The following is a 23,169-nucleotide window of genomic DNA, read 5'->3' on the forward strand; positions in this document are numbered from 1 at the left end:
TATTCAGCTGCAAGAGAAATACATTAGTGCAGACAAAAGGATTTTTATGGCATACATAGATTTGGAGAAAATGTTTGATAGAGTTCCCAGAGATATGAATGACTAATCTAGCATATACAATGTCTGAGGAGCAATATACAAATAGATCGTGCATGTTCAGCATCGGTCCCCTTCTATTAATCATTGCTCGTGGGAGTTCTATACAGAATGCCCATGAGAGTTGTTATATGCAGGTGACATGATAATCACGGTAGATGCGATGAACCAATTATTTGAGAATGTGGATAAGTGGAAGCTAAAGGATTAAGGAGGAGTTTATCAAAGACAAAAGTGATGGTCAGTGGTCTAGACCTACAACAGCTGAAAAATTCCAGTTAATCTTCATACACTGTGTGTAGAAAAATAGTGGGATTAAATGCTGTACAGTTCATATGCATTATGGGTATACAAAAAGTGTAATGGCTTACCTGCAAAGCTGGCACCAGACCTCAACTATAAGTTTAAAAAGTGTAATGGCTTACCTGCAAAGCTGGCACCAGACCTCAACTATAAGTTTAAAAAGTGTAATGGCTTACCTGCAAAGCTGGCACCAGACCTCAACTATAAGTTTAAAAAGTGTTTGGAGCAGGTATGTTCACTTAACTGTCAATATGTGCTGAGATGACGTTGGGTGATGACCTTCTGAAAATGGTGGATCCTTTTTGTTATTATGGGGGTACATTGAATGCTAGAAGTGTTTGTGAATTTAGCTTTTCCATTAGGATAGAATCGGAACGGGGAAGTTCTGCAGATAGTTGTCAGTCCTGACATCATAAGCTATCTCTTCCACTACCAAGGGGAGGGTTTATAGCAACTGCGTTAGTTGTGTGATGATATATGAAGATGAATGCTATACCCCACTCAGTCATTATTTGCCCATCTTCAGCACAATGACAGATTAATATGCAATATTGGATCGGATCAAACTTAGCATATCAGTTCTGATATCCTGTTGACTTGGCTGATAATTGTTGTTTACCAAGGTTTGATGAACTTGAAATTAGTTTGGCCACATTAGGATGAGCATTTCTTGGATAAGAAAATGCAGACAACTTTAGGTAAAAGAACAAAGGCAAGTTGACGCCCCACAAATACTTAAATGGAATCTACCAATTTAGACGGTGAAACTTGAATGGAATCAATCCTCAAGATTACCAAGCTTGAAGACTGATATTGCTGAAAGCCTAAAATGTCAGATCTCTAACCAAAGGAAATAAGATAATAAAGTAGTTTGGATAAAGGATGATGATGATGATGATGATGATGATTATGATTATGATTATTATTATTATTATTAATAATAATAATATTAATAATAATAATAATAATAATAATAATAATAAATAAAAAAAAAAAAAAAAAAAGGCAACAGATTGGCTGACTTGTAGTTTCTCTAATTAAATTGGAAGATGTGATCATGTGGAATGGTCTCTTCAAATAATGTCCAAAATATGTATTGTTATTTACCAAGGCTTGATGAACTTTATTATCTATGTCAGAACTTAGTCTTCTTGAATTCTTTTTCTGTGGTATAATAAATAATAGCATACTCAACAAAAATTTACAGATTCAAGACACTTGACTCAGCAAATAATGACTAAATGTGCCAAAAGTGTAGGCAATGTGTACAAACTTTATAAATATCGTGTAAATAAATTCAGTATATAAAAGTTGCTACGTGACTGATGCCAATTTTTTGTTTCATTATTATTATAGATTTCGTAGTATCACAAAACAATATTTTCGTAAGGCAGACGGTGTATTGATAATGTATGATGTTAACTCTGAAATCTCATTGGTGAACGTGCGCAATTGGATGTTTAGCGTCAAGGTAAGCAATATCCACTCTTTGGCTTTTGACACTTTCTATTCTACTATATTTCTATATTTATAAAACTTAGACAAGTGTATTTATTAAGTGCATTGTTAAATCAAAAAAATTAATAAGTTTTATATGTATCACGAACGTTTTCGATTCTCAGTTGAATCACTATCAGATGAAAAAGCAAATGAAAAAAAAATCTGGAGAAAAGAAAATTTCAAACACCATGAATAACTATTTAAAGATCTAAAGAACTTGAAGCATAAACAAACTTTTTTTCAAAATTACTGGATTCAGCATTAAATAACCAGAAAAAAGCTGATATGCCATAAAACAAAATAACAAATAATAAGTGACTGACATGATATTGTTACATGATAAGGGCTACCCGGCATTGCTCGGGACCGTATAAACAATGAAAAAACAAAAGCAGATATTGAACATATGTTTTATTCTTAGGGGAGAGGAATCTTTCATGTAAGTATAAAAATAGAGAGATTACTTAAAATGAAAATAAAATGAGAGAAAGCAGAAATCGAACCTTGGATATAAGTTTTAAAGAACAATAGGTTTAAATGGAATGTCCAGTAAATTGTTAATTCTGATGAAATAAATAATAAATAAACTATTCAATTGTTAGAAAGAATGTGGATAATAAAATATGGGTTAAATAAATTAGATATATAGGTTAAAATTCCTTTTGTAAAAAAAGGAAAAGTTTTGGACATGCATGTCCAGAACACGTGAAAGAAGGCACATGTTTTAACATGTGTATGACGTCATGGAAAATAGAAAGAGTTAGAAAAACTTTAGAGTTAGGAGACAGAAGCGGAGAAACTCAGAGAGAGTCTGGAGTTTGAAATTCGAACGTCTAGAAGCGAGACGATCACTTTTAACCTTAATATGTGAAGCTTAGAATTCTTGATGAGAAAACCACGGCCGGATGTGAAGAAATAAAACCATCATGTGTTTTTGTAAAACGTCGTCTTGTGTTGTGATTCTACAAAAAGATAAATTGAATTGTTATTATATGTCTATATGTCTGTGTTATAAAATGCCGTGACATACACATCTCATATCAACACTAAGACTGTCTGAACACTATCTCCTCATTCAAAGAGCTTTCTTCTTCTACACGTCTAAGTATGACCAGTTTTAATATATATGAATTGCTTCATAACAGAAACAACGACATCGTTCATAATACGAACAATCTCTCTTACAACATCTCTCTCTCTCTCTCTCTAAGACACAACATCCCTCTTAATAAGACTCTCTAAGAAACTCTCTCCTCTAAGACTCACTCTTAAAACTCTCTCAATGAAACCCCTATATATAACAATATGTCATGCAAGATTATCAATAACTCTGACACACTTCTCTCTTTGCACTGCCCTCACTTTGGCTGTGATGACCTTCTTCAGTTTAGAAATAGTCTGGGGATTGTTTGGATATATATTATCTTTTATATAATCCCATAGATAAAAATCTAAAGGGGTTAAGTTCCAATGAGTATGAAACCCATTTAGAATCATGCCTCTTACTGATGAGATAATCACCAAAGTGCCCCTACTTATTATTGAATGGTGATAAAATAAAGACTGTTAAATATTTCTGATTGAAACTTAGTGGACAAATCAGACATAGATTGAAGTTTATTTTACCAATGGATAAAAATGGAAGATAAGGTTTGGTAAGGATTACACCTCCTATTGGTGAGAGAAACACCAAAGTTGTTTCCTATATCATTGAACTAGCCTGAGTGCCCAGCATTGCTCGGGTGTTTGAAGGTGTGTGTTCAGCAAAATAAAAAAAAAAAAAGGAAACTGACAGTAGGCAGGCAGCCTCGAACCCATACTGCAAAGGAGGAAAAGAATGTGAAAAAAAAAGTGACGTCTTTGCTGTTGCATCCATCACCAAACCGGAAGTGGCGATGGTTTAAAGGTTAAAGACTAGTCAATCGAAAAGAGGGGATGATTTTTGAAAATATCAGCAAAAAAATCAACCTCCTCCTTGTATTAAAGTGCCCAGTTGAGAGTGAAGGAATTTGTTTTTAGCCATTTTTTCAATATTTGTCGTCCGAAGGGTCGAGCTTCAAAATAATACTGATCTCGTGAAAATCTGTCGCCTCTGTCCAAAGTATTAGGCAGACATACAATCATACACACAAACATACATTTAAACAGACAGGTGAGATTTATATTATTGAATGGTGATAAAATAAAGACTGTTGGACATTTATAAATTAAATTTTGCAGACAAGTCAGGCATAGGCTGAAGTTTATTTATGTAATGTGGCTGTTAGACTTGAACCTTGTTTGTTAAAGTTCAAACCTCTCTTGGACCCCTACGCCATCCAGCACAGTCAAAAAGGAACAAACAAAAATAACCAAATCTGAGGCATTTTTTCTTTTTTAAAAAAGCATTTTTTTTTTTTTGCATTTTCACTCCAAACAAAACATAGTGCCACTTTGATATAGGAGGCTACTATCTGGGACATAATTTGTAGGGAGTTGAGCAGCAGGATGTGTTTATATTACACTTGAACTTCTGCAGGTTAGTACAGTCAGGGAAGCAGGGACCCAGAAGGAAATTCCAAAGTCTAGCAGTCCAAGGGAAGAAACTATTAGAGTGGAAGGGAGTAGGGGTGGGATTTAGCTGCTTATCAGGTTTGCTTGGGGTATTTACATCGAGGGGGGTGGGTACAAGGATTTGAAATTCGTTAAAATACTTGTAAAACAGGCGCAGGGATGCAACATTTCATCGATGGGACAGCGGTTGAAGCCTACCTAGCAGGACCTATTAGGTTGGCAACTCTCCTTTGAACCCTGTCTAAGAGGGAGAGACTAATAGCAAATGCACCAGCCCAAATGTGGCAACAATACTCCATACATGGGCAAATGGTAGACTTGTAGAAGTACAGAATACTCTCAATCATAAGTAACTTTCTAGCATGGTAGAGAGAGCCCACCTTCTTTGCAGCAACCTTAGCAATGCCATTATTTATTACTGTCACTCTCCCACGCAGCACCACTTTAAAAAGTCTCTCATTGCTAGATGTCCATCTAACCTGGCACATGTTTCTCTTTATTCTGACAGCACGCTGGCCACAGCAGGGCTATTCTTGCCTACACTTTATACGTCCATCTCTTTTGGAGTTGACTTTGTTTATCTCTGACCACGTGGTGTCCTTTTTTTTTTTCTTTTTTTCTTCAGACGCAAGCAAGCTCACACACATTTTCTAATTTGCATAATACGCAATCAAAGGCTGCTCCTGCTGCTAATACAATTGCTTGCCATCCATCCTTTGGCTGCTGCTGCTCTTTTCCCACGAGCTCATATGCGCTCTGTTACATTTATACCAAATATGGTTTGATTGTAAAACTGGCCAATTGAATATTATTAACAATTCGATGAGTGGTATTTTTTCCGTGTCACTCTCTACAACAATATTGATGAAAATTTACCTTGTGCATTTATTTTTTTCCCCCCAGGAATCAGTTGATGAAAGCACTGTTGTTGTGATTGTTGGAAATAAAATTGACATGTGTACAGACACAAGTCGACGAAGTGCTCAATCAAAAATAGCTTCAAGAATTGCTGAAGTGAGTTTACATTTATTTTTTTTATATATATACTAATGTATCAACAATCATCAAGGTCAAAACCCACTCGAGGATAAGGATTAATGAGATTATTAGTTGGTGATGAACAATTTTATGAGAGGATTGAAAAAAACATGAATTAAATAGATAAATTTGATTACTTAAGAGGACGGCTTAACAAATATTTGTTATCGAATTTGAAGATGACCATGTTGTAGTCTGCAGAGAAGTAGTCTGTGGCAATATATTCAAAAGATGGGAAGGTCATTTGGTTTTATGTACATCAAAACGGATGTAAACAACTTTGATATGTTTGTGTATCAATTTTATTTGAAACATGATTTAAAAATCATTTAAATCGTAAAAAAATATGTATAAATAAAAATACAAAATTTTAATGACTATTATTATGGCGTATTGTTATTTATCCCAAGGTGGTTTACCTGCTCTTTATTTTTACCATGAAAATCACTTCCAGTAAATTATTTCTTAAAAAAATAAAATGAATATTTTAAGGAGCAACCGGGCTAATGAAAAAAGAATTTCAAAAACTATCTGGCGAATATACCCAGTGAACCAAGTGCAAAAGAAATACAAACAATAGCACTTAAAGGGACAGTTAGAATCATAAAAAGATCTCTCGGTTGGAGTAACTAAACTAATGGGAGAATGTTTTGGCATCCAGTTGAATGCCTCATCCCCAGGAAAAACAAAGTGATAAAAAAATTAAAACAAAGAGAGAACGTAAAATAAATAATTTCTTTCTTATAAAAAAATAATTGACAGTTCAATATCCTTCTAATAAATAAAAGTTCATCTTTAAATCAACAACATTTGGAACAACTTATTTTGAAATGGGTAAAGTCTGAATTTGTGGCATCAGTGACACAATATACAGTAGAACCCTGGGATACAGCATTAGTCCGTTCCGAGGTTGGGATTGTAAAGTGAAATCGCCGTATGGCGGGGCTTAAGCAAAATTTTATACAGTTCATATTAAAAATTAATAACAAAATACAGTACAGTATATAATACACATGTATATAATCAAATAAATTTACAAATAATACCATAAGGTGGGGCAAAAAAGGGTCTAGAAAAATATTGTATTCCACATCGTAACCTGAAAAAAAAAAAACGTATCCCAGGGACACCGTATCCTGGGATTCCACTGTAATCATTAATTACTTTTTTGCATTTGTCTTGGCAATCAGAGAATCTCAGTTTTATTTTTTTTTAATTGGTGTGGTATGTAAAATAAACTATTTTTTAGTTGAAATTTATAATTTATTTTTTTATTTTTTTTCCCCCCAGGATAATGACAGTCTCTTTTTTGAAACCAGTGCAAAAGATGGAACTAGTGTTAAAGAAACCATGTTTGCAATGGCTTGGTGAGTGTTTCACATTGAATTTCAATGAAAATTAGCAGATAGCTTGTCATTTTTTTTTTTTTTTTCATTTTTCTTAAACTTTTTCTTCTAGGGGGTGGGACATCCAACCAGATGTCTGACATTTACCCCTATTTTAGTGAGTCCAACCAAGAGATCTTTTCAGGATTCTAGCCGTCCCTTTCAGTGCAATCGTTTGTATTTCACTTGCACTTGGTTCACCGGGTATGCTTGCTATAGCAGCAGTGGAGTAGAAAGTGATATTTCAAATTGAATTTCAATTATTATTATGAATTATTTTAATTTTCCATCTTTGTGTCTCATACTAACGTTAGACTTTGGATGACTTCTAACTTCTCTTATCTGTCGCCATTTTGCCTGCACTGTAGACGACCTATCCCAGTATCCCGTAGTTTTGGACCATCGATACCAATGTGAGATATCCTTTAGAATATTTCAGACGCTGACATTGGCTGATGTAGACACATCAATTAAGACATCATACTTATGCAACAACATTTCTCATGGAAACCTTTACAATGAAACTGGCAATTTACACTCACCGATTCTCTGCAGTCAGGATTGTGCTGTTTTGACATTTCCCTGATGACTTGTCTGGCTGCAAGACAAAAGTACAAGTCGAACATGTGTGCTTTACACTGCCTCTCATGCATAAAATGGGAGACATGTGTTTTATAAAATAGTCAACAGCTGCCAGAAGACACCATGCAGCAGAAATATATTATCAAATAGTTGCATTACTGCAGCCAATTGTTTTACCATAGCAAGTGAATTTATTGGCTCCTTCAACACCTGCAACAATTTCTGTCTTTATGAGAGTTGGATTCTGAAAGACATTGCAAATGAATTTCACTGCAATGACTATTGCAATGGAAATTAGGAGACAGTTGTGAAGCAGTAGATACATAGCATCACTTTCACTTATAGATATTGGCAACCTTCATGTGGTTTCTCCTGTAGATACCTGATCCTAGAAAGAAACTGAAAAAAACAATCCCAATAACAGAATCAAACTGGTCAAAAGTCATATCATGCCGATTCATACAAATTTACATTTTTTATGCATCTGCTAATAGCAACAAGAGGAAATGGGTCGAATTTGTATTTTAATGGAAATTATCTAGAGAATCACAATTCAACAAACAGCAAAATCTCACCCCTTCACTGTTGGGGCTCCTATATGTCAGAGAGCCTTCTACTTTAATAGTTTCTTCCCTCAAACTACTAGACTATTGAATTCCCTCCATTTCCTGCATCCCTGACTGTACTAACATGAAGTTTAAATGTAATGTGAACAGACATCTTGCTGCTCAACACCTCACAGTCCCCTGTAGACATGATTCCAAATGGTAGGTCCTTATGTCTAAATGTCAATATTTCTTGTTGAGGTTGCTAGAAAAATGGTGGGATCCTTCTATCGATCCAGTAGATATCTACCTGCTGATGCAATTCTCTACTTATATAAGAGCCAGGTACGTCCAAGGATGGAGTATTGTCGCCACATCTGTGCAGGAGCTGCTAGAAAGATCTTATCCTGCCTTGATAAAGTTCAAAATAAACTTTGTAGCCTAGTGCGGAATGCCTTTTTCTCTTCCTTGCAACCTCTTTCTCACAGAAGAGACATCACAGAAGAGACATTGCAAGCCTGTCTCTGCTTTATCGTTATTTTCATGGAAAGTCCTTGTCTGAGCTCCAATCTATGGTCCCCCCTCTACCAAAGATTCACGATAAACACTCGTCTAGCTGAAAACACTATCAATAATTTCCCCCACTCTTTATCTGTGCCGAAACCTAAACGTAGATTACATGAACAAAACTTCTTTTTTAGAACTGCACACCTGTGGAACTCTCTTCCGTTTACTTGCTTTCCAGCTGACTACAATATGGCTATCTTCAAGTCCAATGTAAACAAGTTCTTGATGAGCTGTTCCCCTTAAGTAATGCAATTTACCAAATTTACTCTTCTAACGATTACTATGATATTGTCCATTTGACTACTGTACACTTTTTGACCCTTATCCTCGAATGGCCTCTGGGCCTTGATAAGTGATGATTCCTTTATCAAAAAAAAAAAAAAAAAAAACCTTATTCTTCTGTTAAGGTTTTTCTTTCAAATTAGTATGGATTTTCATTAATAAATGACAACATTAATTACATTCAGACCAGCATTTTTATTTCAAATTAGCAGGCTTTCTATATAAAATATCCATGTATTTTACCTGACTTCCAGAATTTATATTTTTTATATTGGATATTTGAAATTATTATTCACTGGTAAAAATGTATTAATAACATTATGAGACGACTTCATGCGTGTATGCATGTATTTCTTGCATCAATATACTTTCAATAATTGAAAATTAAATTGTGATACGTTTTATTTACTATTAATTGAATATTTATTGAAATCAAAAATGCAAGAGTGAAAAATAAAACAAAATCTTAAAAAAAAAAATTATTACAAAACCAAATCTGCCATAATTCATTTTTTTTTTCTTGTTTTTCAACCATTTTAATCTGTTATTAATTGGAAGAAAAAAAATGAATTACTTGTGACCCTTCAGAATTGAAACATCTTTAAACTGTTGAATAGAAAGACAGTTTTTCAAAACAACTTCTTTAAATCTATGAAGACTAAAATCTTTATTCGGAATTAGTTTTACTTCAGAGCTTTATAACTTTCAGTTTTTCCTCCTACATTTTATATATATATATATAGAGAGAGAGAGAATAAATGACAAAAAACTATATTCCAAAATTCATGATGTTGACCATCTTCTAATTGGAAACATATTAAGGGTATATGCAGCTTCTCTTTCAATTTTCGAATTTTAATCATGTCAAATCACCCTTCATTTCCTTTTGACGGATTGATTGTTGCTATTTCTTCTGATGAGTTAGGGGCATAATAGATTCACTGATTGCTACAATAATTAAGTGATTGATTTTGCACTACGAAACAGATACTGTTAAGAATTGAATAAGTCAACTGAATTAAAGGAATAAATTATAAGATGGTCAACATCATGAATTTTGGAATATAGTTTTTTGTCATTTATTCTCTATATTGCTCTGTAATTACATTGAGCTTCTTAAATAAGGATTGGTATATATTATGAGAAAATATATTTCTACAGATATATATATATATATATATATATATATATATATATATTGTTTTGGGCTATTAAAATAACTTCCAATGCTATTGATAATGTTGTTCTATTCATTTATTTATTATCACTTATGTTTAAATTCATGTTTTGAAACCTATGACGTTACACCAAAGTTATTATTTTGTTAAGGTAATATTTATGAGAAAGTCCAGATAGTGCAGTTAGTAAAACCTCAGACTGAAGATCTGAAAGTTTCGGTCATGATTTCTGGTCACTTTATTCATGTGAGAATTTATTATTTACTATTAATGCAATATTTTCCATTTCTAAAAATAGTTAAGATCTTTGATATTTCAAAATGAGACAAATTCTGCAGTGTAATACATTTAAGAAATTGTAACTGACGAGCAGAATCTATTTATTTCTATATATATAAGAGGTTGATTATTCCTGTATCACCTTCGACACTATAGGAAAACAATGTGTCAATTCTTATACAAATCTTTCAGACTAACCATTTCCAGTATAAATTGAAGCATGTTTTCACGCAAGTATACACACATTTCATAACAGTTTATTGAATATTATAATATATACTCTTTGTCTCACTTTCTCAGATATGTAATCCCATTAAGTAGTAGCAAATATTTCACCCTCATTAAATTTACTCCTCCTACAAAACCCAAAATTACCGGGTCTTTTTTTCATAGCCATACATACCCACATGTCAGTGAAGAACTTATTTGCCTTCTTAAATACAATCAGTTACTACGTACTAATGTTAACCTAGAAACTTAAATTAACGACCACTCCTCTGCCTTGCTTGGTTATACAGAATAATGGAATACGCCGCCATCAACAGTTCAACATATAGACATTAACATTAGAAACGTTTTTTGAACATGAAAAATACAAAACCTTCAGTGGTAATTTCACATAGAAATAACCAAACAATCAAGTTTATGTCTTGTGCAATTTCTACTTCTAATTTACTTTTTTTAGTATATAAAACCATATCTTAACAAAAGAATCCTTTCGCTTAATCATCAATAAAGAAGACACACCTATTTACGCTACATTTAGATAATAGAATTGTGCTACGTTATTGATGGTATTTTTTAATTTTAAATGTAATATAGTGAAAAATTTACTAAGTTTAATGGCAACGCCCTTTTTTTTTTCCTTTTCAGTATTCTAAAAGAGAAGGAAGATGAAGAATTAGAAAAGGCAGTTGAATTGAAAGCTGAACCGAATAAAAAGAAGTGTTGCAGTTGATATAACCTGCCGTATTTATCATCAAACGAAGTGTGGCGATTGGAAAAATATCAACTCTTCATTATGTTATTATTACCCCCAATTCTCCTAAATTGTGGAGGAAGGAGGGAATAAAATTTTCACAACTTTATCATTTTCACACAGAAAACAAATATTTTTCATATACACAAATTACAAAAACAAACAATATTTTTTAGTCCTTATCATTTTTTGCTGATAAACTACAAATACATTCCATCTCTAAATATGGTATTCACTATATATATACATATATATATATATATAGAGAGAGAGAGAGAGAGAAAGATACTAAAAGAGTTCCTGTATGAAAGATAAGAATATCTTGATTCTTCAACTAAAATTCTTCAACAGACGAGGCATTTTAAAATGGAAACAATACATTTTTAAAATTGAAATTTATAATGCTTCCTTTTCAAATATTAAATAACAGTGTACAAAAATATATTTTCCAAAAAGAAAAAAAAGAAAAATGAATACAACTTTAAAATATTTTGAGAGGAACATTTTAGCCATTTTTTTTTTTTTTTTTGTCAAATCATATTTCCAGTTTGTAAATTCAAATTTTAAAATAGCAAATGGTGTCACTTAAAATGGGGTTCGTTTCTAAAGTAATGGCTCCTTTGAAAAATAGTTTTTATTATTTGGGGTGGGGGAGTAAAAGCACAAATGAACCATGATACTCTACTTTTGCCTACAAAGTTTAAATTAGTAATTTCTGATTAAAATTAAAGGTTTCAAACTTTCATTTTTTTTTTTTAGATTAGGACTAATTATTTGAATTATCTAGACTTATCTTAATTGTTATATTTGAAACAATGTTTTGGTTGATTTAACTTTCGACCTTCTTTGTGTGCATCTTTTTTTCAAATTGGTTATCTGTACAGACTTTCAACCTGAAATTCATTTATAAAGTGTCTAGTTTGAAATTCTGTTCGAGTTCCCGAGTCTGACATAAAGATTACCAGTTTCAACTAGAAAATTCCCACTTTTGAAAAGATGCACTTTTATCTATCTCTCTCCCACAGTAGGATGATGTGACAACAGAGCGGGATACTGGATTTGAAAAGCCAGCATTATAAAGGAAGAGCGCTCTGGCCTGCAAAAAATGCCTGAGCAACTCCATTGGTATTTCCCCAGTGATTAACAATAAACTAACCTATTCTCAAAGGGAGAAGGCAAAGCCCCTAAGAGGATGGACCTCCTAAAATTGCACAGGATCAGAGACATACCCCAGTCAACAAGTCCTCTCAATAATGACTGAGACTTTGTTGACTTTTGTGCCAAAAGGAGCCCTGGCTGATGACTAAAAGCACCTGAAGAAGGTCAGCGATTGCATCGGCTGAAACGTTGTGAATATAACAACAAAGATAAGAATAAGAGATTTGGAAATTTAAATATTGAAGGCTTTCAACTGTTAATTTGAAAGTAATTTCTAAGAGAGTATTAAGGTTATTTATTTTGCTTCTAAAGAAAAAAGAAAAATATTTTTCAATGGTGTCACTATTGTATCAATGAACCAAAAATGGTATACAAAATTCATATCAAGGGATCTTCATTATTTTTTACAAATATATTTATATTTCTTTGACATATCATAATATATATATATATATATATAAAGCACTGATTATTTATGTTGATCATTTAATATTTTTGTTACAATTAGAGAGATATAAAAGGGCGCAAGATCTCATAATTGTGCGAATTACATAAGAAAGAAAAAAGTTTGCCAATATTTGGAAACAGTTCTGTAGCACCGAACATTTTTACAGAAAAGGTTGTGAATCACACTCGACTGAAATGCCGAGCTCACATCTAAGTGTTACTCGCTGGATTTGCATCTCTGGGCTTGGATCGAAGTTAAGACTTCCTGACTATTGAGGTTCTTGCAAATTTGAAAACAATTTCTTGAACTGCTGGTCTGGATCAGTGGCACCTTCACCTTGAACCAAACAAATATTTTGGCCCTATTTGAACTCTTAAATTACTAGTTCTTAAATTTTAATGGCGTTTCACGTTAAAAATCGCATACGCAGTAAAGCAATATACGACTACAATATTACTATCAACCACATCAGTTTGACGTGTTTAGTGCACATGATATACATGTTGTATAATGTTGCCGTGCTTGTTGAGCAAATTGGAACTGAATGCAGCATCGAACATGATATAGATATCGTTTGCTTTTGATTTGGAATACTTCTTGTTTTCAAATGATTTTGAGTTACCTCAAACACTAAGATAAACAAGGACCAATGGTTGTTTCAAGTCATCAAATAAGGTCAGCATCTTTAAGCATTGATTGGCGGTTTCACATTTGCCAATGCAACACTTATCTTTACTCTGCATTGCATTATACGCCTCATGTCAGACTAATTCACCTTTGGGTGGCCTTGACAAAAGCATTCCCGATGGCATAACTCTGACATTACTCATTGCCACAATCCTGCAGATTTGAAGAGAGGTTATTTTATTTATCTCCCTCCCACAGCGGGAAGATGTGACACAACGAATCTGAAAGTGTGATTGAAGAGTCATCCCCTAGAGAAAGATCACTCTGGCCTGTAAAAAATGCCTGGTCAGCTCTGTCACCATTCCCTGGTTGGACATTTCAGATGATTAGCAATAAACTAAACCCTTTAAAAAGGGATAAGGTAAAATCTGGGAAGATAGACCTCGTAGAACTGCACGGAACTAGTAACATACAATAGGGATAAAAGCATTTCAAACATGATTTAGATTCTGTTGACTTTGATGCCATGGTAAAAACTGTTGGACTTTGCTACTGTGGTTAAAAGACTACAAACATATTTTATTTATGAAAATATAATGGTATAGCTCTATGATTCAGTTGCAACAAAATTATAGTAAATGAGAGTTGGAAGGTGCACAAGAGTTGAGCTTTTGAATTCATAAGCTAATCACTTTCTGTCGATCCAAAATCGAGCCAGTTAATATAACATTTTTGGGCACTCACATATCAACTACATGGCTACCAGCTGTGTATTATTTATTTAGCAAACATGTATTTCTTCTAATCTCTCTGCATCAACAGCCGGATATTTTTCTTTCTGGCTAGTGATTTGGATAAATTCCTGTAATTTCCAAATCCCAGAGACGGATATTCAACATATGCAAATATTGAAAAACTTTTGACTCCCTTTTGTATTTATGCTTTTTTTTTTTTCTTAAAGAATCTCATCTTTTTTTTAATTATTATTTTATGTGTAAACTTTTGTTAAATTGCTTTTATGTAAAATGCATAAAATCTCACACAAAGAAAAAAAAACTTGTTAGTCTTTTATTTTTGTGCTTGTAAAAGTATTTTTGTTAATTTTTCCAATATCTGCTCTATCTTTTTTTTTTTTTTTTTCAAACAATGAGTTACTTTGCACAGATATTCAACTGGAGTGGGTTGAGCTGGCTTCAAATGAATTCACCAAGATGGCCGAGTCCTGTATATATTTCAACCATTCTTAATTCCAGTGGCAAATTCAAAGACTAAGAGCGAGCTACTAACTCCCTTTCTGTCATCAGTTTTCATCCATCTATACAGTTGTCTGCCTTTATTTCTTATTAACTAGAGCTATGACAACAGCGTATTCTTTTCCTCTGGTATATATCCATTGATATCTTATATGTTTTTATATAGAGTGATGTGATCCTCTGTGTTGAATATATACTCGAGAGTAAAAACAATGAAAAGAATATGCTGTTGTCATAGCCCTCACTCATCACAGTTACAAGCTTGGGTTAATGACATGACAGATTGTCAGCTGAATGATGAAGAATATTATGATAGAATTGAAAATGATGAATGTAATGAGCAAAATTTGATTACTTATAAGGACAGATTGAATTTAAAGAAAACCATATTGTAGTTGGCAGGAAGCAGTCTCACAGGTGCCAAGCCTTCAATATTTTTGTTAAGCATTTTGTTTGTAAATGATCAAATGTGCACAAAATATTGAGACCATTTCAAAAGATCGTTATCTATTTTGAAAAATAATTGAATTAAATATTTACCAGTGTGACCAGTGGAAATTCCATAGTTGTTTTGTAGGAATTTGTGGCATATTTTCATTCTATGAACATTTGGCACATATGCAAACCCCACAATATTATATGACGTGACTGTCTAGAGGAGCGATATTGCTCCCCATTGGAGAGATTAAAATCCCCTAAAATCCTGAGTAAGGCTGGGTAAATATGCTGAGATTGTCTGTTAAACATTGATTGAATCCCAGACAGCTGCAGGTGACCTATAAAAAGGGATGAATTTATTGTGCTTTATAAAACAGACAATATTTTATTGTTTAAAAAATGACAGGAAATGTCATAAGGTGGAATGAAATCATACATTCGTTTGGCCTGAGGAACACCTGCTCAGACGTTCTGCCTTTCTGAGTGACAGGATTGACCTTTTGGGGCATGTGAGTGGAAATTGGGTTTTGGTCCCAGATTCGCAGGCTATAGACGACCTGTTGAGATACACACATGCAAAACAGTTGGGAATTTGCCGTGTAGAATTCTGGTTGGTCTGGCAGATTGCCCCCACCAACCCTGTTACCTTAGTATTTAAGCAAATGCTCAGGCCGATTTTAGCAGATTGAAGCCAAATCTCAAGAAAAACACATGCTCCAAGACTGCCACCAACCCCCTCCATCCATCTTGACCACCATCGTGGAGAACAAAGAATAAGATTTTGGAAAATCTTGATGCTTCTGGTGTAATTGAACTGAACCATGTACATATGTAAAAACTTGTAATTTTCGTGAAATTAACTTTTACGTAGTTAAAATTCCCAAGTCTGTTTTTTTTTTTTTCTGGTATGCATGCAAAGCTAATTGATTTTCAGAAGAATCAACACGAAGCTGAGACGCTGAGAATTTATGTGAAGATAGACAACCAACAGCCAGACCAGTTCAGCAGGATCAAAAGTCATCTGCTGATCTGGGCAAGAGGACCACAATTAATGTAACACCTTTGTTCAAGATGAAACATATTTATGTAAGTACTTTGATTATGGAGACCCACCTCCAAAACATTCTATGGACGTCTGTTGTAAACATGAACTCTATGATATTATTGTGCCATCTTTGGACAGAACAGATACTACACTTTGAAATTTAAAAAAATTGTTTCTGAATTTTGGAGATGAAGATTGGTTATTTATATTATTTATTCATCAGACTACTGTTTTCATCTTGAGTGTGATTTTCACGTTTCGGTTTCGTAACCTCTGACCTACTTCAAGCGTATCCTGTCGAACTCGGGAATGTTTCTGCTGAATTCTGGAATTTGGATGGAATTTAAAACAGAACCCTTTATTTACTTTATGGGGGTAGCATGCTCTTGTTCCGTCAGTCATGACTGGATAGAGGTCTTAAGTAATTCACAATTGTATTTTTCAGTCGCCCACACTGAGAATTGAACCTCAATCTTCAGGAGAATATCGCTTTTAAAATTGATTTTTTCCTATGGTGAGTTTATGAGTGGTGTTCTTTTGTATCTGATCAGTACACCACTCAGAAACACCAAAGTTTGTATACCATATATGAAGGGTTTGTCTGAAAAACTTCAACAAATATGTAATCCATATGACATCAGGACCGTATTCAGGAGCAATTAAACTCTTTGGAACCAGCTTGTGAGAGTCAAGCCCCCTACAGAAAAAAATCAAAGAACTGTGTATATGAAATCCCATGTAAATGTGGAAAACTATACAAAGATGAGACATGTCGTCCACTAAAGTATGGTTAGAAAAACATTAAAAAGCCGTAGTTCGTGGAGAATTTGAAACATCAGGTATAGCTTACCATATCTGGAAGGAAAAGCGAAACCATGTACCATTATGGGATGAAGTAAAAATCATAGAGAAAAAAGGTGGAGAGTAAGACGACTCAAAGAAGCAGCACATATGCTGGAGAATAACCAATTACTAAATAGACCTAGTATAGAATTTAATATGATATGGCAACCGCTAATTATAAATAATATATACAGTAAAAACAATAATAATAATTAGTAATAGTGATATTTACAACTAGAAATAAGAATAGGTTTGAGGCTCCTAAAATTCATACTAGAATTGTCTGCAAGGATTCCTGCTGCAGTGGTTAAAATGCTTGGAAAAATCAATTGTAAAAGTGATATTCTCCTGAAGGTTGAAGGTTCAATTCTCAGTGTGAACCTCTATCCAGTTATGGCTGACAGAACAAAAGCATGCTTCCTTCATGAAGTAAATAAAGAGTTCCGTTCAAAATTTTGCCCAAATTCCCAATTTTGACAAGACACACCTGAAGAAGGTCAGAGGTTACATCAACCAAAACGTTGTGAAAATGACATTCAAGATTAGGGATGCTCCGATTATCAAATTGGCTGATTACAGATTAATTGGCCTTTGATAATTAGCCGATTACTGATTAATTGGCCAATTAATATTAATAATTCTTAATGCCGATTTATCAGCAAATTTTGTTGTCATAAATGATACTAATATTAATTATATTAAACAATGATACTAATATTATACTAATGTACTAATGATACTAATATTAATTATATTGCAAACGAAGACAAGTTAACTTCCTCTTTTGCTTGCCAGTGGAAATTTATCGAAGAGACATGTATCGTCTGCACCATATTATCAAATAAAAGACATGACATGCTGTTAACATTTACACGTTTACAACTGCACTGAATTTGAGGCAAATAGATGTAAGCATATGGAAAATTTCGCTCCTTTCTCTTCCTATCGAATTAACATTATTATTTTTTTAAATCATTTGTCAAAGAAAATTATTACTTCATCTTTCAGTTTTCATGTTGAGGAATTGTACAGTAAATTGCAAACCAAAAATAAAGCATTCTTTATTAGTCATGCTTTTGTTCCTCATTTTTAGACTCTTGCTACCATTACATACATATTTTTATTTTTCTGGTTTAGATAATGTTTATTGAGATAAATTACAAATTAGATATCAGGCATAAGTAATTTAAATATGTAAAAAAATTAACTAAATATTGACAACAACTGTCAGCTATTATAGCAACCAGTTTCTGCTGGAAGTATTTTGATGTCAATCCCAAGAATAAGAATACAGCTGCTTGCAAGTTATGTTAATTTTTTTACATCAAAGGGTGGCAAATCAGTAAAAACTTTTAAAATGATTAATATGTTAAACCATTTTAGAAAAGTTCATTAAAAAAAACAAAAGTTGAAGTTGAAGGAAACAATGAATATTCATGGACAGACATTTCTGGAATAAGTGGCAGCAACTACGAACCTCCAGCGAAAAGCCAAACTACTATAGAATCAATATTGTCCAAAAAGAAAGTTTGGGATATTAATGATCACAGGTCACAAGAGATTCATTATCTGATAAGGGAAATGATTGCTGTTGATATTCAACCATATTCTGTAATACTTGACATTGGATTTAATAGGCTTGTTGCAAAACTTTGTTTAAATTACAGCATTCCATCAAAAAAGTAGTTCATTGTAAAATAATTTTCGATATATTTACAAAAGTAAAACAAAAATTCAACTGTCTGTTGATGAAATTAGCAGCATTTTTTTTTTTTTACTACAGACATTTGGATATCTGCAACAGATAATGCTCCCTTTCTGAGTTTGACATGTCATTGATTTTCAAATGATTTTGAACTGTACAGAGCTGTGCTTAGAGTTGTTCCATTCCTGACACAGACACAGGTGCAACAATAAGTGAAAAATTGCAAAATGTTCTGGACAAGTATAAAATCTTCAATAAAGTTTTCTTAGTCTTGCAGGATTCAGTACAAATATGGTTGCTTGTGTCAGGGAATGTAATTTAGAATAATTATCACATTGTAACTCAGGCTGTGAAGACAACCATTATTACATCTAACAGAAATATAGTCTCTCACTTTAATCGCTTTTTATTAGCAATTAGCAAATTAACTGAAATACAAGATCAGCTTAATTTGGAAAAACAAACTCATTCAAGATGTGACCACATGGTGGAACTGAACATATTATATGCTGAAAATAAATTAAGAACAATGAAAAGCTCTTGTAATGTATACTGTTAAGATTCCTATCTTAACAACTTACCAATTGAGACTTGTTTGAAAAAATATCCAGTTCTTGAAGAAATGACCAAAGAAGCAAGTCATAGAACATCAACGATATCAAATTATCAAAATTTAGTCCTGAAGTTATTTCTGTCAAAAGCTGTCCAATCTAATTCTAGTATTTCTGACTTAAGTGAAATCCTGTTTATCATTGTTGAATAGTTCAGGTTATCAATAGAAACAAGATTTTCATCCTATCTAAATAATAAAAACTTGAATATCTACTTTCCTCGACCCATAATTGAAATATTAATTTTAAAAGGTTTGGCATAGAAAACGTTTATAATTGGATTCTACATTTACATTCCTATTTCCAGATAATAATGAAACAGAACCAGCAGGATACAATACCCTGCTGAGGGTGAAGAAGCACGAACATGTGTAAATTACAACCTGGCAACTTTGAAACCAACTGACAAAAAGTAACCAGTAAAAATGCCACAAAAGATGTTTTCATAAGAGGACAATAAAAAGTAAAATACAATTATTTCTAATTCAATTTCAGACTTTTGAGGTGTGAAAAGCGAACATTTATATCAGTTATAATAGCAAAATTGCACTGATGGACAATTTTTTAAGTATCATCAAATAAAACTGAATTAAATGACAGTAAATATGAACATTCAATATAATTCTACACATAATTATTATTATGCCTATTTTTTAAAACAATTCCAACTTCAACTTCATTATAAGTCAATAAAAATGCTGAGATGTTCAATTTTGGTGGTGGAAATAAAGTACCAAATATCATAAAACATGTACTAATTTCAAAATCACATATCACAAAAACTATTAAAAGATCTGGAAATATTGCATGTTGTAGAATGCCATATCAAAATGTCAACTCTTTGCACCATGTACTTCTTAAATCTTGGGGAGGCCTCAAGTTTTGACAGGCTTCTGGGCTTGACCTTTACTCCTGATCTTAAATGGAATACGTACATCAAATCTGTTGCCAAGGCCGCTGGAAAAATGGTCGGATCCTTCTATAGATCCAGTAGATATCTCACTGCTGATGCAATTCTCTATCTATATAAGAGCCAGATACGTCCAAGGATGGAGTACTGTTGCCACATATGGGCAGGAGCTGCTAGAAAAGACTTGTCCTGCTTTGATAGAGTTCAAAATAGACTTTTTATTGTATTTTCTTTATACAATTGGTATTTCTTTACGATTCTGTTGATCACAGTTTAAGGTGGTTCTCTTAACCCCTTCCTCAGTCAAATACACACACAGAAAACTTCAGTTGGTTTTCTTCAATGCTTGTGTCACAAATTGCTTGCTTTTTATTGTTTATTAAATTGTTAGATGAAAGTACAAACTAGTTAGAAAAACACACTCTTCTCCAAATGTTAAGAAATGGGTTTCCGAAAAGTTCTCTGCATAAGTATTATTGTTTTTATTGTTTTAAAATCTTTATTTTAATTTTGTATTGGCTTTGTTCAAGTTAATGCTGTGATTGTACGAAAGGAGTAAATTAAAGATTGTCTCTTACAATGTGGTTTTATTATTTGTATTGAACTATGTAGCACAATATTACTTTCTGAGTATTTATTAGTACTTATTAATTTATACCATTGTGTTGGTTCTAAATTTATTTATACTTATTAATTTATCTCATTTGGGTCAGTTCTATATTTAAAATCCAATGGACACTATTTTCATGGAAATGTTAATAAACTCATATTTGCTGCATGTTGTTGGTTTTTCTATCCACAAACAAATTTATGTGCTATCCAGAAAACTATCAGCTTTACCAAAACATATTTGTTGATTAAATATATTTCTCATTCTATAATTTCCACAGGTCCTGCTAGTATATTAATATTAGCTTTAACTCAGTTATAATTCTTTATACTAAATTTAATGCTGAAAACAAAATTTCTTTATAGATTGTGAGGTAATCGATTGTCTAAATGGAAAAAAATCATTTCCCAATTGTACTGTGAATCATTCTTGTCACATTCCACTGATGAATATGTTCATTTAGGTGCATAAGTTGAAGGCACATTTTACAAACAACAAAACAAAGTAATAGCCCAAAACAAATATATGTTATCAAAAACAAAAGTAAATGTTATCAAAAGCAAGTTACTCATCCTATCTGGAAAAGTTTTTGTGTTTTAACTTATTTTAAAACGTTTATTTAGTTTGAAACATTCATACCACCAAGTATTAAAAGAAGACACAAGTCTTGCAGGATTCGGGAACAAATATGGTTGCTAGTGTCAGGGAATGTAATTTAGAATAACTATCACACATTGTACCTCAGGCTCTGAAGACAGCCATTACATCTAACAGAAAAAAAGTTTCGCATTTTAATTTGCTAATTGTTAATAGAAAGCAACTGAAATACAGGATCAATTTGGAAAAAAAAAGTTATCTGGGGAGTCTCGATAATCACTCAAAAATCAAAAACCCAAACAAAGGTAAGATAAGTTACTCTTCTACCTACCTGGATATTTTTGTTTGTTTTAACATATTTTAAAACATTTTTCGGCTCAAAAGAATTTAGGTGTTCATTCTGTTCAGTTGTAACAGAAAATAATCATGGCTGCCATAAGCTCAGTAGAGGAACCATGGATAATCGCTTAAATATTGAAAATTAAACAAAATACTGATGCAAACTATTCAATGTGTCACAGTGACATTTATTGGGTGGGTTTCTCCCAATATTTTGTTTAGTTTTTGATTTTCAAGCGATTATCAAGACTCCCCAGATGACCATCTCTTGTTGGTCATTTCTTTCTTTAAGACTTACAGACTGGTTTTGTTTCAATCTAAATAAATACTTTAAAACAAGTTAAAACACAAAAAAAACTTATCTGTGTAGGAAGAAGAGTATCTTGCCCTTGGTAACATTATTATTTGTTATATATTTGTTTTTTTGACCATTTTTTTTTTTTTTTTTGTCTATACTGAAAAATACCCAGTTGTCTTCCGTTTTCCTGCTTTCCAGCTGACTACAATATGGTTGTCTTCAAGTCTAACGTAAATAAGTTCTTGATGAGCCGTTCCATATAAGTTATCAAATTTACCAAATTTTCATTACTAATGATTACTATATTGTCCAATTTCTACTGTACACTCTTTAACCCTTATCCTTGAGTGGCCTCTTGGCCTTGATAATGTGGTGATGCCTATGTAAAAAAAAAAAAAAAAAAAAAAACCACACATGCATAATTTGTAGACTTAATATAGAAAAGAAGGTGAGGTAGTATAGTCTTTCAGCTTAAGGTAAGTTGTTAATAACCGTTGCATAAAATGATGTCGGTTGCTTGTGTATAACAAACCATTATTTACAAATAACAAGTTAATAACAAAATAACTTGATAACATTTTATTATAAAGTAAAAAGATTTAAACATGTTTACTATGTTTTAGGTAAGACTTTATCTTACCTTTAGATGACTGTGATGATGTGCTCGCTTCACGTTTGGGATATAAATAACCCAAGGGTTTCGCTTCAATAAAAAGCAGTTTTTGCTAAAATTAGACAAAAAAACAAAAACATAAACACATTTAATTAGTACAGATGTGCATGAAATAAAATACTCAAAAAAGCTAAATAAGTATTTCAAAAATATTTATTACAACTTTTGGTTGTTTGAGTGCACAAAAAAGATAAACTTTAGATACTTGCAACATCATCTATATATCTATAAAAGTGACTGTGTGTGTGTGAAGACAATTCTCAACCTATATACTCAACAAATTTTTTGATCTACAGACATGTGGAAAACTAATTTTTTAATAAGTTT

The 23,169-nt window shown here is 32.6% G+C and overlaps 2 protein-coding genes across 6 annotated transcripts in view; one reads left to right on the top strand and one right to left on the bottom strand.

Annotated features, from left to right (window-relative positions):
• The window catches only part of LOC145292973 (EF-hand calcium-binding domain-containing protein 4B-like), a 364,830-nt gene extending 350,907 nt beyond the window's left edge, over positions 1-13,923 (top strand). For both annotated transcript variants that reach the window (XM_080139211.1, XM_080139212.1), the window contains 4 exons: positions 1,756-1,870; positions 5,356-5,466; positions 6,781-6,857; positions 11,182-13,923. In XM_080139211.1, coding sequence (XP_079995337.1) covers positions 1,756-1,870; positions 5,356-5,466; positions 6,781-6,857; positions 11,182-11,266 — 388 coding nt within the window. In that variant the 3' untranslated portion in view covers positions 11,267-13,923. The remainder of the gene's footprint in view (positions 1-1,755; positions 1,871-5,355; positions 5,467-6,780; positions 6,858-11,181) is intronic.
• The window catches only part of LOC145292974 (protein FAM221A-like), a 111,647-nt gene that overhangs the window by 55,375 nt on the left and 33,103 nt on the right, over positions 1-23,169 (bottom strand). For 3 of the 4 annotated variants that reach the window (XR_013869636.1, XR_013869637.1, XM_080139215.1), the window contains exon 8: positions 22,810-22,894. Coding sequence is in view for 2 of the 4 variants with exons in the window: in XM_080139215.1 (XP_079995341.1) it covers positions 22,810-22,894 (85 nt within the window). In the remaining 2 variants the exon portion in view is untranslated. Of the gene's footprint in view, positions 1-22,733; positions 22,895-23,169 lie in introns of those variants that run through there. The other variant, XM_080139214.1, reaches the window with a different exon arrangement.

Source organism: Euprymna scolopes, chromosome 14, assembly GCF_053919585.1.
Source record: "Euprymna scolopes isolate OS-2025 chromosome 14, ASM5391958v1, whole genome shotgun sequence".
Taxonomy (NCBI): domain Eukaryota; kingdom Metazoa; phylum Mollusca; class Cephalopoda; order Sepiida; family Sepiolidae; genus Euprymna; species Euprymna scolopes.